Genomic DNA, 17,598 nt, shown 5'->3' on the forward strand with positions numbered 1-17,598 from the left:
TCTCAAACACACGGATCGCAGATTACATTACCTTTCTTGACATGACTCATAGTTTGATTTGTGGTTTTTATGTCATATGTTCATCATTTTCAGATTAATTTCAAAATAAGCACAAATGAGGTATTTGAGGGCCCAAAAAACAAGAGTTATAAAAGGCATGCACTACAATTATTCTGACTAAAACTTATAGGGTTGCTAACTTGACTGCGTGTGATTGGCATCATAATCATAATAATAAAACATATCAATATCATATTTTGTGATCTTATCAGATGACTCGTCAATTAATGTGAGTGAGCATTTGCATCATTATTATTATTATTATTATAAAAAACAAGAGTTACAGCCTGTAGGCCGTCCTGATTTATGATTAATCACGTTGCAGGTTATGAGGCAGAGGTCTTAGTGATCAGCTTGCTATCTCATTTGTAAAACTAACAATACTGGACAAATTATTTCAATAATGTATTCCATCTTGATTAGACAAGAAAGTGTGTACAGCTACCGAGACGCAGAACATGAAACCCCCGCGCGGCTGATCACAATGGCACTGCTACATTATTGCTAAAAAGAAAAAGCATCATTACTGGGTTGTACTGGAAAGGCCTGAGGAGTTGTTTGCAAAAGAAGGGACAACCGACTGCACAGTTATGAATTAAGAGACCGACCATAAGCTTTCAGTAATTTGATTGTGCCCAACTGGCACTGGTTCTCGATACCCAACCTTACTGGCAGTACACTGCAGCGGGACTACCGCCCGCTTCAACAAGCCCCGTGGGAGAGTAGAGGACGTTCCTCCTGTGCCAGGGCCCTGTTGGTCAGCATCTGTTTTTACTCGGGGCCACAGACCTCTTCAAGGCTGTTCCTTGTCCGTTTTCCACAACTGGTCCTTGACCTCTGAGGGCAGGGTGTTGAAGAGGTCCTCCTCCACCACGAGACCGGTCCTCTTTAGCTGTCGGCACTCGCCCAGCTCCACGGGCAGACACTCCAGACGGTTCCCTCTCAGCTCTAGCTGTGTAAGCCCGGTCAGCTCTCCAAACCGCGATGGCAGAGACTGCAGGCAGTTGTTGCCCAAGTTCAAAGTGCGGAGCTTCTTGCACTGGAACAGCTCGTTGGGCAGAGTCTCAATCTATGTTTAGAGATGGGGAGGGTGTTAGATGATGGGAGAGAAACACAGCGGTGTTAGAATTTGTAACTTCAATTGTTGCAAACAAACCACGAAGGACTTTAAAACCAGTGTATATTCAAAAAAAAGATCAAAATGACGGAAAACATAACCCAAGTACTCACCCTGTTGGCTGTAACTGCCAGGTACTGAAGATTCTGGAGGAAGCCAATGTCTGTAGGTATACAGGTCAGGTTGTTATGGCTCAGATCCAGGAAGCGCAGCTTGCGGCAATAGAACAACTGGCCGGGCATCTTCTCGATCTTGTTTCTGTTCAGGTACAGTTTCTCCAGGTTGGTCAGTGTGCCAATCTGGATGGGAATATAGGCGATCTGGTTGTACCAGAGCTTAAGGCAGACCAGCCGATGAAGGTGCTGGAAGCTGATGATCTCCTCGATTGTCTTCAGGTTGTTGTCCTTCAGGTCGATCTCCTGCAAGTTGTGCAAGCTGAAGATGGAGTGCGGTATGCGTTCTAGATCACAGCGAATGAGCTCCAGCTCAGTCAGGTTCACCATCTTCTTCAGGCTGTTGAGCACCATCAGCTTGGTGCCTTCGTTATTGACGGAGAGCTTCTGGAGGTGCATGCCCACATCGGTCACCACCTGAGGTAGCTTGGTGAGATTGCTCTTCAGACGAAGAACTTTGAGCCTCTTGAGCTCCCGGAGCCCATCGATGACAATGTAGCGGTTGTTCTCCGCACTAAGGTTCCCGGTCAGATGAAGCTCACTCAGATTCTTCAGACTGTAGATCCATAAGGGAATCTCTTTGATGTCCGTGAACTTGATGTGCAGAGACTTCAGGTTCTCGCGCAAAAAAGCCAACGCGGGAGCTTCGATTTTGGCCGGCGTGTGGTAAAGCCACATCTCTCGCAGGTTGACCAGCTGGGCGATGATCGGCGGGATGGTGATATCCGGAATGAGCTCCAGTTTCAGAACCTCCAGCTCCATCAGGTCAAATACTGTGTCCGGAATGCCACTCAGCATGAAAAGGTGCAACTCCAACTTCTCCTGAGAGTTCTTGGTAATCCTCTGCCGGAGCTTGTCCAGTGTCCACTCATTGTTGAGGTTGAGCTGCCTCAGCTTATTTTCGCTGACCTCCGAGAGGAACACGGCGAAGCGTTTGGAGTACAGAGGGTCATACTGATCTATCATGTGCATCATGAACGCAAAGTCATTCTTCACGTCGGGGATGTCACTGTAGCTGCTCTCCTCCCGTATCGACTCGAAGGAGTACTTCTTTAGAGAGCGCCGAAGCATCCAGCAAAGCGTGTACATGCAGATCAAACCATACACCATTACTAAGCTAATGTAGAAACAGGCTAAGATTTTAAAAAGGGTAGCCAGCGGGTGAGCACAGCGGTACACGCTGTAACCCGTCAGGCTCTCTATATTCACCGAACAGTCGACGCTGAATTTAATATCGTGCACGTAATACCCTGTGTAGCAGATTATGAAAATAAACTTGATGACTTTGATAATAGTCTGACGGATGTACAGCCTGTACACAATGTCTCCTTCTTCAACATGTATGCGGAACTTCTTGACTTTTTCAAACAGGGCTTTGGCCTGCTCCCCCTCTTTCTTGTCCAAAACCCCCGTTTCTGTTCTATCTACGATGCCCTGCTCGAAGCGCGTCTTTGTCCTTTGGAGCATTGGAACACTCGCTTCAACATCCTCACTGATAACGGACGCCTTGTGGTCCATTGAGCCGTTCATCTTCATTGGTTTCGGGTCGCTCTCTTCAACCACTGTCTCCGACAGTGCCCTAGTTGTCCACGGGGAGTCGAAGCATTTCAGCAGGATGGATACAAAGTGCTCTAGTTTGGAACTTGTCCGTGGGAACTTAAACCAGAAGTTGCTGCAGGCTAGGAAAATGAGGGTGTGAAGTAATACTAGGTAAGGAAAATACTTGGCAAACCAGTGCAATCTATTCTCATAGCACACAGCATCCACGTAGTTGTACTGGTGGCGGTCCAGATCATACTGGATCCCTTTGGGCTCCGCGAACAACGACGCGCCGAGGGTGGAATTGAAGTTCTTCTGGCAGGTGTCGTTGACCACCCATTTGCAGGGCAGGCAGATCATCTTGTCCTGAGTGACCTGCAGTGTGCCCCCAAACACAGAGATCATAAGCATAACGATGGAGATGTAGTCGGTGAACACGTCCCACCATGGTTTCAGGATGCGGTACGCCGGCTGTGTGTCCACAAAGTACCGCAGCTCAGTGATGGGGATCATGGTTTATCTGTGGGGAACAAACAGAGAGGACGACATGTTGATAACGGAGCACAGTGACATGCTGAATTATAGAGCCTTGTTAAACATCAACACGCTACAGATATTCTTCAAAATGAAAAAGACAAATTCTTCTTCAAATGCCTGAACAGCCTTCACCTGAACCACAATACGAAACCCAAAAATCAATACTACACTGCTAACAAAAAAGGTCACCAGAAAGTTTCAGTGGATAATTGCTGCCAGGAGTAATGAAATAGAGATTCACGCTTGCTGTGACAAAGAATTGCCTGATTGACTTTACTGTGTTATTGACTGAACTATTGTTACACAGACACGGTTAATCTTGTTTCCGAAAAGGGGGTGCCCTACTGGACATGGCATTTTAAATGTTGTGGCCAAATTGATAAAATATAAGTTGATTTGATTTGATCCGTTCCGGACTTATTAAATGAGTTGTCTACATGAAGAAAAATAACAACTATCACACTGGCAGAGTGTATGCAAGCCATGCATAATATAAATCAGTAAAAAAAACAAAAAACATTACAATCCTTTCAGATTGGCTTAATCAAGAAAAACCTCTGTGTCTGATTTTAACAGGGAGGGCACCCTAATTAGCAGGGATGCAGAGAGCCCACCTGTTCTTGTTTGATGCTGATTACGACACGTAAACTAAGTTATTCAAACTGTGTAAAGTACTCCGATACTTGGTGTTTATTTAATTAGGAAAAGCTGAAATAAGCCTGTGACATTATTAAAAGACAATACGCACCCCAGCCACAACCTGTTCACCCTGCTGCCATCTGGGAAGAGATTCAAGTTTCGGCTGCCGAACCACCACACTTTAAAACCTGTTCTTTCCTCTGGCTGTGAGACTCCTGAATTCACCCTCCACCCTCCATACATAATATTGTTTTTTAGTTTTTTTTCCTATGTAGCAAATTGGAACTACAATCTAAATTTCATTGTACAACCCTGTCGTACAATGACAAATAAAAACCTTATAACCTTATATTGTATAGATGAACTACTACTAACTATGACTAGAGGTTGGCATAATAATCATATTTCCATGTGGTTATTTTATCTTTTAATCAATTTATGCTCCAGAAAATATAACCGAAACTGCTCAAAACACACTTGGAAATGGTTCTACTTACAAATCCGAAACGTGAGGCGCAATAACTCCATACATAAGCAGTGAAGAGCGAACCAGGACTACTGCTTTGCTGCTGCTGCACATCAGAGCAAGATAAAGCAAATCAACCTTCCAGCCCTGTGTGAGTGTGACACACCCAGCGTGTCAACTTGAGAAGTCACTCTTCTGAAAGATGATGTTCCGTTTTGGCTCGTTTAACCCAAACAACATGACCGCCAGAGGAGCCACCTTGCCCTCTATTCTTAGCCGTTTCCGTTAATAATACCCAGAGTATTGTCTGCGGGGGCCTTGAGAAGCACCTCCCTCGACCTTCAGGACAAGATCCTGTTTACCTTGTAGAAACTGCTGTCTCCAACTAGTGTCTCTCTGGAATACTCCACCGTGACCTTTTGCACTCCTGTCAACCCCCAAAACACACACACACACACACACACACACACACACACACACCTACAAATACACAACATGGATCGGGATTTGGCATTAATCAGAGCTTGTCCTTTGTTAGGAAACTGTAAAGACGAGGACTGAAGACGCCAAGTCTGATCCTTGACCAAATGAGCATATTTACACTGGCCCCAGATCAGAGAAACTTCTGCAGACATAACTATTCAAGGGATGTGGCCTGGTAAGAGCAGATGATGATGCAGCAGAACAACAACAAGCACACTCAGTAAATGAAGTACTCACCGGTTTGGAGGAGTTATCTGGGTTCCAGTGCTTGATGAAGACCCTGGTGGACAAGCCACTCTGTGTGTAACCATAACTCTTCATCGACCATTGCCTTTGTCATCGCCATAGGGTTGAACAGAAGACATGAACAAGAAAAAAGGGGCGATGTTAATGAGGTTCCAGCTCAGCGTTAAAGCCTGCATGCATATACCAGCTAACAGATCCAAGTTATGTTTAAACACTAATATCTGTACGATAACAGGTCTGTGGCTTTACGGGCTCTTCATAACGATGGTGTAACATATCGTGGCAGTCATGGCCGTGTTGTCAGATAACGTTACATAAAACGTTAGGCTACCAGCTGGCTAATGTAGATGGACTTTAGAGCCGGTTACGTTAGCATGTGATGTCTTTGTTATCTAGCTAGGTCAGTTAGCTGAGCAAGCACTTCTTAACAGAAAGTTAAAGCCGCGTGTTTAATTTCCATAAATGGCATTAAATGATGCGAAAGACTATCTTTGGGGGAAGTACTCTGGTATCTGACAACAAGCTAATTATCAGCAGTGACCACAAACAAATACAATTGTTGCTGTTAAAACACATTAGCAAACTAAGCTAGGCTGCTGTTAGCTAGTGAGCTAACCCAGCAGCATGCTGACCATTGGAAGTTTACATCCTCTCAAAACGCTGTGGTTGATATGACAGTGATACATTTCTAACATGTATTAAAGACACTATGGTGTTCAACTTACTACGTTTGATGTGATGCAATCAAATCCAACGCTACTTTAATATAAATAGTTTGCTAAAGAAGTGCGTTGGCTGTTGCTAGCAGCTCCGCTTGCTAGCTGTTGTTTTTTCCCAGCACATCGGAGACTGTTACACCGCTGCACCGCCATGACGAGGGGTGGCAGTGTGGTGCTGTGAACACGCGCAGAAGAAGAACGCACTTCCTCCCTTATTCTGGAAGAGAGAAATTTCACGTTTTGACAGCAAGGACAATATCTTGTGTTTGTATTGGGACTGCATTGCAGCCCCAAGTAGTGTATTTGAATTTTTAGAAAATGTTGTCACTGAACACTTTGCGGATTTTGTGCACATCCCGGGCTTTACTGCACCACAGCTGGCTTATGACGAAGCGACAGTCTGTTTATAAAACTCTTACATGTGCAGCACATTTCATGTCCACCAGCTTCCCCAAGAAGGACACATGGCACAGCAACATGGACCTCAACGCACTGGGAAAAGAAAAAAAGCGTATTTACTCTACTTATCCAGCCAGTTCAATCAGGAATTACTGCACAGGTCAAGTCAAACTGAACTGCTGGAATTGCAAACAGCCTCTTGATACAGCTCCTGCATTCTTCTGTATGTCATGTCAAGTCATTCAGCCTCCGGAAGAAGATGCATCCTACTTTACAATTATGGATTGGTAAGTTTCATGTCCTATTTATAATTTCTCACTGTCATCTATCTATTACTGTTTTATTCATCAAGTCAGTCTGTGAGCAACAACATCTCATGTCACCATGTGTTGCCTCTTTGCAGTGACTTCACATTCACACTGGACACACAAAAGCTGCAGAAAAGATACTTGCAGCTCCAGCGGTCGCTACATCCAGACAACTTCAGCCAGAAATCTGTGGTAGGCAGGGGGATGTGAGGGGAACCTGACTATAGATCAGTTCAGTAACATGGGTTCATGAGGCAGCTGAGGCTGCCCTATCTTTTTGTACAAGTGTGACACTGGAATTTGGGTTTTGACACTTTGTCCCTATTAGGCCACATGACATTGATATTTTTGTGATTTGGTCTGGGAAAAGTTGAAGATGTGCTTCTTAAAGGACATTGACAAATTTAGGCCATCGTAAGGCAGTGTTCCCTATATTTTGCTACCAGGAATTTAAGTTCAAGGAATCAAAAAAATGAAACCACTGAGAAGATGAAAGCATTGCTTTAAGACAGAAAGGAGGACAACTTGCAAATAAATATAGTAGAAATACCAGGTTGGTACCTGGTTTACCAAAACTCTCAGAAAGAGAACAAGTAAAAGAATAGAATAGAAAGTACTTTATTGTCTACTTTTTGCATGCAAAAAGGAAAACATTTGGCTTAAGTTTGCATTTGCAAGATCTGGTATTAACAAAGGTATATTCAAATACATCATATCTCATCCAGACACATTTACAAAAAACGCAACACAGAATAGAAGTTATGAATATGTTATTATACTAATAGGAGCACCAGATGATGGGGACTGAATCAAGGTTAAATAAATAGATTAAAAAATGCTTTGTGCTGAGGTAGCAAGCTGGCTTCAATAAGTGGCTGTCCTTACTGATTAAGATGTTTCATGGCAACAGCGAACAAAACTATTTCCTTGCGATGTTTTCCTTTGCACAGGGGACTCTGTTGGCCTGAAGGCAGGGATTTCTCCAGCATCACTTTTTAATTAAAAAAACAATCTATTTTGTGTCACTGCATCCGAGGGAACGTTAGCTAGCTAACAGTGACAAAACACAGTGTGATGTGTCATGTTTTTTATTGATGTGAATTCTTAAGCACAGTTAGATATACTGTATATATATATATATATATATATATATAAATAACTCTCTTTATAAATGACCAAATTCAAGGATGACATCCATTTCAATGATAAAGAATAAAGTATGATTAAAGATATAATTACTTTTAAAAACACTAGAAATCATACAAGTAAAGTAAACGTTAAGTAAGAGAAAGTTCGTCGAAAGAAGTAAATTGTCTGACATATGTGGACGCCTCTCTATTCTTCATATATTTCATAACTCCTGCATGTGGTATTATTAGCTTAATTCCTTCAACGGTTTTTAGCATATTTGGTCAGAGGAGGGAAAAAATGTCACCCCAAAAAAAACGACATAAATAAAATCAAAAAAAAATCATATCTATTGCCTCCATGTCTACTAACAGCTTTCGTAACAGCGCTAACAGTGCTGAGAGAGCTAACAGTGCTTACCTGGTGGAGAACCGGAGGGTGGGCCCTATGCTTTCACAATGAAGCCGTTGGTCAGGACAGTACCGTTACGCTGTATGAGCGTAGTGCAGAGTGGCGGTGGGGCACGCTCACATGCACAAACATGCATTAAAGGCATGTGCGGCCAGCCCGGCTTTTTAAACACAGCACAGAGAAGCTCAGATTACAACACACACACACACACACACACACACACACACACACAGAGAGCGACTTCATTCTCTGCTCAGGTAGACTTTATTCCACTTTACCTCTACATAGCAAATGCTTGTTTGCTGCTCTATTAAGGCTCTGAATATTGTATAGAGGACCTTTATTTTAGAGATATATCATTTTGTTTATTAAAGGCCAGAAAATAATTAAGCATGCCCGTTATACTACCCAGCATCCACTGATTTCCACTTAAAAGATCTGTTTCAAGTAATGTGAAAACTGGTCTCTAATGTCTTGAATTCGTCAAGTGGGATACAATTACCCCGATTATGTCACAGTGATGTCATCAGGGTTATTTCAGCTTTGGTTATGAGACAGATTTCTAACAGAAAGCCTGTGTTACAAACTAGGAAGTGTAGTTTAAAGACATGACTCTTCATTTGGGAGGATCTAAGGAAAGGTGCTATCAAGTTGCTTCATGGGAAATATAGAATGAAGTGTTTTGGCGGCTTGACCCATAATCGAGACTAAAAGTAAGGGTATCTCAGCCTCTGCTGCTTTGAGTAAGAAACAACCGGCACACAACAAACTCATGGTGACGCTTTATACTGGTAGACACTAAAGGGAAAAGACAGGAAATAGGTTGAATTTTGGTGGATGGAGCAATCACTCACTGCTGTTTATCAAATAAATTAAATTCTAAATTCTTGATTTGTCACTTCTTTCAGGCGGACAAGTGTACCTTCCCTACATCAGAATATTGTGAGGAAAAAAGCACTAACTAGGTAAATTACATTAAGCCCAAAGCACAGTTTTACATAAAAAGCTCGATGGGTGCAGCTATTCATCTATTTCACAGAAAGGAAAACAATTCAAATGCAGCCGAGTAGTTTAAAGTTGAAGGTCTTTATAGGTTATTTTATAAAGTAGTAAACAGTTAACTTGTTACCCCCTCGTGGATCATTAATAAAAATGCCTGGCAGTTTGGCAATTTCATGCATACTAAGGAGGGGAGGAGGGGTGTTGCCTCGCATGTAATTTATTTTGTACACCCAGGTGCAAAAGCACAATGTTGTCGTGACATGATATGAAAGCTCAACTCCTATTCAGCAGCATGCGAGAGAGGCGGGGTAGCCTAAATGCTTTCTTCACAAAATGACCTGTCCAATATTGTACCGACTCTGTTTTATTTACCAGCACCTCCGGCCATTTTTTCTTAATTAGACATCTTCCCGCCTCAGGGGTCTTAATCATGTAGAGAAAACTCATTACTTATACAAGGCTACAAGGCAGCCACCTACTGCACTGGTTGTTATTAGAGAAACAGCTCCACACGACGGGCCCATGGGCCCAGAGCTCGAGACTATTGATTTTCACAAGAGCTGACAGACCTGATAGCTGCAAACTGTACTCAGATCTGCCAACCATTTCCAAGATATTTTCCTCCCCGTCTTGTTTCCACACGTCTGTCGTGTCAAACTTCCACCTGGATCCCTTGAAGGGTCCCAAACTGCTCGACTACAAAAGAGGAGCTGTATGTCATACATCTTATTGTCAGTATCACCAAGGATTTGGTGTTTGAAAAAGTTGACAGTGGTATAGATTAGGATGACAAGGTGTAAAATAGCTCAGATATAATTCCAATTTGTGACAGTTTGATGTGTAACTCTGGATAATGTGAATATACAAATGCACAGCATGTTGGTTAAGATTCTCAATAACACACAGTTCCTCTCCTTTTTTTTAATGACTGAACATCATTAGAAGCAAACATAACAGATTCCTCTTTTGCAGAAAGAACAGGAGTATTCAGAAAGCCACTCGGCTCTCGTGAACAAAGCATACCAGACTCTGCTTAAGCCTTTGAGTCGTGGTCTTTATATGGTGAGTTTGAAATCTCTGACTTCACTTCTAATGAATAGTTTATTTTCATAACTGCAAGCTCTGTCTGTCTGATGTCTGTCTGATGTCAGTCAAAAGTAGTAACATGCATTTAAAAAAGCTGCAGTTGAGTTTGATGAATTTCCATCCTATATTTCAGCTGGAGCTGGAGGGGGTGCGTACAGACGAGGGCACCGACTCCGGGGCCGACTCGGGGTTCCTAATGCAGCTGATGGAGATCAATGAAGCTCTTGATGAAGCACGGACTCCAGAGGACGCCAATAAGATCGGCCAAGACACAAAAGGTAAATGGATACGCCCGTTTTATTCATTGAGTGAAAGTCTGGTGGATCGATTTGAGCCGAGCGTTGATCGTGAATTAGAACAGGTGGGAGAGAAGATACACCTGGATAATTCACGCTGACACTTCAGATATGTAGCTATTTCATATTTCAGACTAGTTTTACCTCCATGCCTCAAAAAGTCATTTAAACGAAACAATATAATAAACAAAAATCCCTATTTTGGCTGCTCACTGGACTGAGACATTCTTTATTCTAAGGGTTGAAGTTGTAACCTTTTAAGATTTCAGTTCTGGTCCATTTGTGGACATCTGTAATCACCATGGTAACAGCAAGTGTGGTTCGATACTACTCCGAGAACAATGGATGCATCCATTTACAGTGCAGCCGAAAAAACACATGTTCTAATGGTGTGAACACGGCATTAGAATGCATGCCAGGGCTGCACGACATGTGGAAAACATGCGATAACGTTGCTGAATATTGCGGAAAAAAAGAAAGGAAATCATTTCTATACTTATTTCTATATTTAATGAACATTGAACTGAACACAAAAGGCACCAATAAAAAAAGAAAAAAAGTTAAATGTTTCGGTGGCATTTTCTACTGATCCCTGAGTGCAATATCACAGACTTTTGCAATGTGTTTATCGAATAAGTTGACGTCGCGATAATGATTAAAAAAAAAAACGACATACTGTGCAGCATGATGCGTAGATGCATGCGTAGGCAATATGAATCCAAGCCAGCAATGGCGGACTCCGCCACTCACGATGCAAACTACCATATAGAAAGATAACTAGAGAACCACTGAATGGCTAATTCATAAAAAAAATGCGCCCATAGTATCAAATATGGCATATGATCGCCTACTGTTGATATGCAAGGCACAACAATGTTGACAGTTTCCGACCAATGAGTGATGCATACATGACATTACATGCTTTATGTCTGTCTGTCTACATGATCTGTTCAATTTCTGTCCCATTTTGTAAACTCAAATAATTCATTGTGTCCATGTGCTTTGTGTAACTTCACATCAAGCAGCTACTCTCAGGGGCGAGTGTGCTTATGAGCTTCTATAAAAAGCACTGTATGTGCCATGTCCTGTTAACGCGTGCAGAACTGGAACTTGTCTCCTCCTCACTTGCAGGGAAACTGGCAGTCTTGACGGAGGCGATAGACGCTGCCCTTCTTGAAGGTATTATAGTCAGACGTTGCATTGAAACATTCTCTAGTTCCTCCCACTCATTCCTTTGTTTGTCTTGAAATCTTGTCTTTGAAGCTTTCCTTCAAGTCACCGAGTGAGTCAGTGATTGAACTTCCTTGTGCACTCTTTCACTTTATTTTCTTTTTTTAATCAGGAGAGCTTCAAGCCGCCAAAGCCCTGCTTGCCCAAATGAAATACTATGCGAACATCGAAGAGAAAGTAAAGGAAAAACTTTCTGAATTCATGTAATTTCCCCCTTAGTGTCACTTTATTTAATATTTGTAGTTACTGTTAAAAATGATTGCACATTTGTCTAGAGATTATATAAATCTATTGTTGAAGTTGAATAATAAAACTACTTGTAATGCATCTTACAAAACTGAATTAATGGTGATTTGTACTTTTTATATTAATAATTGTACAGATACAAGGGTGTAATTGGATGCATGCAGTATCTCCCTTGAATTCCACTAATTTCACGAGCCTAATCATATCCACTTGTACCTAATGTATCATTAAATATGACAGAGATCTATAATTGGCGCTGATTAAATGTGTTTATATGATTATCTTGCCTATCAGTCCAGCACGCAGGAACAGTTCCTCAGGGTGCCTTTAAGTGGAGACATAACACCTTGACAATCGTCATGCAGAGGCGCAGTACATGTTGTACAAACTGGATGTGAAACCAGAACGAAGTCCTTTATTGGGGTAGACAACCTATTGAATTATTCATGGTGGCTTCGCATCGACGCTATGATCATGGAAGACACCACAGAATGACGATGACTTGATGAGCCAAAGATCTGTGATCTGTGTAAAGTTCTAGCTCATAAATTGATGCACATTGACCCTGCACACCTATGCCTGCAGCACACCGATAGGTGCATCAGAATGTAAATGAATCCATCTTCTCTCTCATTTCAGTTTTTCTTTTTTTTAAACACCGTATATTTATAATCTGTAATTGCTTTGCAAATTGGAGCTCCAGTCACATCAAGGCTTTTGATCCGAGAAACCGATACAGGTGCAATCACGCTGAAAATAGTGAGGTCGTCACTGAATCTGATGGCAGAAAGGGAACCATCAGATCACGTATCATATGAAACATGTTATTTGACACACACTAGCGTGACAACCTAAACCATTTAGTATGTGTTAGTGGTTTTACCCTGACACTGTACACACCCCACTGTAACACATTGTGACTGGTTGTTTATTAAGTCTGGAACCACGATGTTGTTTGTCTATGGCTGTTTTTGTTTTTTTTTACCACGGAGAGGCAGTTTCCTTAATACACATGGATGGACATTGAATTAAACAGTGCCCACCACAAGGAGACTAACAGGCCTATTTATTATTCATGTCGTAATCGGAAAGCATCTACGGCGCCTTTTGAATTAATGAGAAAATGTGATGACCAACACTGAAGCCACTGCTGTCTCCCAAAACTCTTTAAAATGGAGTTTGAAAGAGACGAAAGGGGAAAAAAAGACCGACTACAGCTGTGCTGTGAAATTGAATTGGATGGCAAGATGAACTAGGTACATGTGATCACCATACGCTGGCCATGGTGCACTGGGTTGATTCAAATATTCTGGAAAGGCCTACATGACCCAGTTAATAGAAGGCCTATGATTGCACCAATTTGACATTTTGGGGTATTAGATATTCAATATTTTATGGAGCGTTAGATGAAAAAATGTATACCACTCACACATCTGTCAAATGAATATCAAACTGCAGCTGGTTATCTTAGCATTAAGATTACCAGCGTCTTTACTTTATATCTCATCGCTTTAATCCGTATAAAGCCATAGTGCAAAAACAACCATTTGCAGTATCAGGCAGGGTTATGTGCTGGACATTTTCTTAGCTGGGTGCAGTTACTGCAATGTGACTTTTATTAACTTTGGACAGACCCAAGCTGTGTCCCCTTGTTTCTAGTCATAATGCTAAGCTAAGCTAACCATCAGCAGCTCAGTATTTAAGGACACATATGAGAGTGGTAATGTTTATGTATAACCCTCGGCAAGAAAGCAAATAAGCATGTTTCCCAAACCGTTCCTTTAACACTGTGGAAGTAATAATGAGACTGTCTACATGCATTAATACCAAAATATTTCCTTTCATCAATTTGGAATTATGTAATAAGTGAGGCTTATTTCGCTTTTCAGTTTTCATACCGTCAAAAAAACGTTGTATCGGCGATGTTGTTTCCAAATTGAGTCTCATTTCATGGCTGCATATCACCATGTGTAGCGCCTGTGAAAAATGATTCCAGGCACAAGTGCTGTAACTTGGAAAATCCCTGGAGAGCAATTTTACCTGCATGGATTATGGCGTCTAAATAAGCCTCCAAAAACGTGAGTAACAGTGCATGTTCTAATTGCAGTATTAATCATCTCCGTATGGCCTTAACGTAAATATCATAATAAGATTAATGTGTTCCCGTGACCTGTGTCTTAATCATAATGTTCTCTTAATCACATTAAGACTGAAATGTTGGTGGGCCGCTGAAACACAATTGCAGTACTCCTGACAGAAAGCTAATGGGAAAATTCCTCATTACAGACTGTTTGGCTTATGATGATGAAGTACAGACACGACTGTACTATATAGAAACCTTCAGCTATGGATACAAACAGCAGCCTATTAAAGGTCTGATTGACAAAAGTTTAAACCAGTAGAGGATGGCTCACTGAGCTCTGTCTCTGTCTTTATGATCCTCGCCCCTCCACTCAGCTGCTGTGTGACTCACCCGTTGAGTGTGTGTCCCATCATCTCACAGATACCTTGAGCCTGCTGTGTGTGCTTGTGTCTCACCGGGTAGTAATGCCATTATAATCTACCACCATTAGGCTTTCTTCCCGCCCTTAATCCGTGTTTTGAAGTTGTTTTCCTCGTCTCTTCACCAAGCCGCGTCGTTGCCTCCCCACAAAGCTCCTAAACCGCAGTCTACTTTGAAACCCATTACTCTACGAAAAATGTGCTCTCTGAATCTTTCTTTGAGTGTGCACATTTTGATTTGAGTTTCCAGTCTGAATCCTCCCGTTGGAACATTTTGACACTGATTTGTGTCGACAGAGGGATGTGACAGTCTTCACAAAGATCAAGAGCACTTGTAGCAATCTGCTATTTACACTGTCTGCTATCGGTGACAACAACACAACACCCGGCATGTCTCATATGTCTGGTAATGTGATATTATACAGTGAGCTAATTGGAAAATAGAAGCTGGCATCATAAAATACCACTATTTTTCCCTTTTGCGCTTCAAACATGCAGGTGAGTATTCATTTTCTCTGAATATTCTCTCCACTTTCTGCTTCATGTTAACATCTTATCTCCGACTTTAATGGGGGATCAGTTCATTAAAAGCATAGATGCGATATCTCACGCACTCCAGATTTTGCTTTGTTTTATCCTAATTGAATGTAATTATAAGTCAAATCAGAACACACTTTGACCATAACCGCCTTTCTTCTCAGCTGCGTGTTTGTGGGGAGAATTCCCAGAGGTGATCCTTACTGCGGCAGGCGAGCTGCTCCTCTAAGCTTTTGATATAGCCTATGCTGAGAGATTTCTGGGGGAATCTCTGCTCTCCGCAGCAACATGAGGCAAAAAGCCGGTTCATCTAAACACATGTTTTTGTGTAGAAGTGGTTGTATGTGTTTGCACAGACCAGAATTGAGAGCCGGCGTATTTTCAAATACACAGTTGTCAAGTAATCCCCATATCAATAGGCTTTTCCTGAAGCTCTTGTCACATGTATTCCTCCAAATTATAATGAATTTGATCTGGTACGCTGCACAAATCAAACACATTTTCTGTTGCGTAGCATTCATGTCTAGTAGCCCACATCAGGTTACCGTTGCAGGTTTTTAAGGTACCTCTTTTCATAGCTCAGAATTGTGCATATAGGTTTCCCACTGCACACAAATCAAATCCAAGATCCAGCTATAGGGTATTGCTGTTTAAAAGCCGGTATTGCTTGTATGTTATTCGGTGGCATACATTCCTCATAATTGAGTCACTGATGTGACTCAAACTGTCTCCCCTGAACGTTTAAGGATGACTGTTCAATCAAACTTTCTATTCCAGTGATTGTACAGGAAACTGGGCATGGTCTTGATATTACATATTTTACAGCTGCAGTTCTTTTACCTATATGGTGTGGCTATATGCAAAGACAGGAGACCCGATGAATGCAAATTTATGTTTTTTTTTGCATCTACAAAGTCAAATAGCCCACAAAAGTATAATATCATTTATCTGAGATGTTTACAACAAGTTCTGGGGAGCTTAATCCCCATGGAAAAAGAGGGGTCCAGTTTAAATTAAACATCTATGAAGCAGCAGGTTGCGGGTGGATCTGCAAGTTAAGAGGGATTCTTTGGAGCACTTGGCTGTCCCCTTGAAACACCAGGAGAGATTGCTTCAAAAGGCTCCTTTGTGGTTCTTGAGTTGGGAAAGCCTTTGAAGGGGAAGAACCGGTGGTTTTAAACAAGGTGTATGCGTGTGGAAACAGATAAGTCATTCACTTTTAGCTCAGTCGAGTGCAAACCACTCGCCTCTGGTGAGATCACGCTCCTCACCTCATCTCCTCCTCTGTGCTGCGGATACTCCCCGCTGCCTATCTCACAGCAATCTCATTGTCCAAGGTTCAGCTCTGGCCTTGTTTCACATCTCATCTGAATAACTTGCACAGCATTGAATCACTGAATTCCACTCTGACATTGTGGCTCTTACGTGGCGAAAGGCAAAAACTTTTACAAAGCTCCAAAAACTTTGAGTATTCCTTGCTTCGATTTTACTCCCAAATGAAGATGAACACCAGAGGCATAGGCAAAGACAGTTTAGGGGCATGCTAGGGGAGCCCCAAATGAATGAAAAATGTAGGCTAACACTAATACAAATTTATTACGATTGTTTTGACAAAAAAAGCTCACAACAACATAACTACGTAGCCTATTCAAATATAAAAGACCTATTTTCTTGGTTGCCCGCAGCATCATCCTAGAACATTACCCTAACAGCTAATAGCTAGCTGGAGTTAACATCAGTTACTTCCACCTTAAAATCATTGTAAGTTGTAAAGACTATACAGGTGTATGGGGAATAACTACAACATGATTTTGTGGGAACTACATAGCTTAATGTCAAAGACATAAAGCTAAGCAGTTTCTGTGTTTCTTGTCTAGGCCACCAAATTGGTCAAGGTGTAGTAGGCTAGTTTTTGTTTATACTGTACGCTTGGAGGACGCGCTCTTCAAATGCGCAGTAGATTGCTACGCTACCAGCTTAGCGACCCTGCGGACTGTCTGCACGGTCACTACGAATTGATGGTATCAACTGCTATCAACACCAAGCGCAAACTGTGATTCAGATGGAAGAAACAGAGAAGTTTTCATCATGTTGCCCCTATATCGTGGAATGTTTTATCATTATCCCGATGTTTATCGAGTGTTATTGACGCTTTGAGCCGAGCCTTGTTAGCATGGTGTACAAAAACAGGTAGCGTTTGTTTTTGCCTAAATCAGCTGCTTGCTTTGGCTGAAAAGGACGATAATGAGAGCGGTGAGAGCGAAAAAGGGGAATTGCAGACTGTAAAACAAAAACAATGAGCTGAAAGACACTAAAACACTTCATAGAGCTGAAGGGATTCAGGTGATGATTCTCTTGTGGGTTCGTCACCACGAGCGTCCCCTTTTAACATTCACATAATTGTTTGAGCTGTTGTTATTATTAAAACATTAATATAGCAGCTTTAACCCCAAAACCACTCCAAAAACGTGTGT

General features: G+C 41.8%; 2 protein-coding genes across 2 annotated transcripts; one reads left to right on the top strand and one right to left on the bottom strand.

The window, feature by feature from the left end:
- Positions 1–424: 424 nt before the first annotated feature.
- lrrc8ab (leucine rich repeat containing 8 VRAC subunit Ab) lies at positions 425–6,133 on the bottom strand. The gene is made up of 4 exons (XM_031849697.1): positions 5,986–6,133; positions 5,252–5,345; positions 1,291–3,409; positions 425–1,129 (listed from the first exon to the last, which is right to left on the bottom strand). Exons 3-4 carry the CDS (start codon positions 3,400–3,402, stop codon positions 854–856), a joined length of 2,388 nt encoding a protein of 795 aa, XP_031705557.1. The 5' UTR covers positions 3,403–3,409; positions 5,252–5,345; positions 5,986–6,133; the 3' UTR covers positions 425–853.
- A 77-nt stretch (positions 6,134–6,210) lies between these two features.
- Positions 6,211–16,861, top strand: hscb (HscB mitochondrial iron-sulfur cluster cochaperone). Its single transcript, XM_031849601.1, has 6 exons — positions 6,211–6,665; positions 6,782–6,878; positions 10,200–10,289; positions 10,447–10,591; positions 11,741–11,788; positions 11,952–16,861. The coding sequence occupies exons 1-6, from the start codon at positions 6,298–6,300 to the stop codon at positions 12,044–12,046; spliced, it is 843 nt and encodes a 280-aa protein (XP_031705461.1). The 5' UTR covers positions 6,211–6,297; the 3' UTR covers positions 12,047–16,861.
- The last annotated feature ends 737 nt before the right edge of the window (positions 16,862–17,598 follow it).

Source organism: Anarrhichthys ocellatus, unplaced genomic scaffold (genome assembly GCF_004355925.1).
Source record: "Anarrhichthys ocellatus isolate YVR2014 unplaced genomic scaffold, GSC_Weel_1.0 scaffold9, whole genome shotgun sequence".
NCBI classification, from domain to species: Eukaryota; Metazoa; Chordata; class Actinopteri; order Perciformes; family Anarhichadidae; genus Anarrhichthys; species Anarrhichthys ocellatus.

What these genes read in the sequence shown, in the direction of transcription:
- lrrc8ab (XM_031849697.1), bottom strand. Translation starts at nt 3,402, where the DNA reads ATGATCCCCATCACTGAGCTGCGGTACTTTGTGGACACACAGCCGGCG. An exon ending in TGGCAGTTACAGCCAACAGG is followed by an intron (nt 1,130 to 1,290) that starts GTGAGTACTTGG and finishes CTCTAAACATAG; the next exon opens with ATTGAGACTCTGCCCAACGA.
- hscb (XM_031849601.1), top strand. Translation starts at nt 6,298, where the DNA reads ATGTTGTCACTGAACACTTTGCGGATTTTGTGCACATCCCGGGCTTTA. An exon ending in TACTTTACAATTATGGATTG is followed by an intron (nt 6,666 to 6,781) that starts GTAAGTTTCATG and finishes GCCTCTTTGCAG; the next exon opens with TGACTTCACATTCACACTGG. An exon ending in TGAGTCGTGGTCTTTATATG is followed by an intron (nt 10,290 to 10,446) that starts GTGAGTTTGAAA and finishes CCTATATTTCAG; the next exon opens with CTGGAGCTGGAGGGGGTGCG.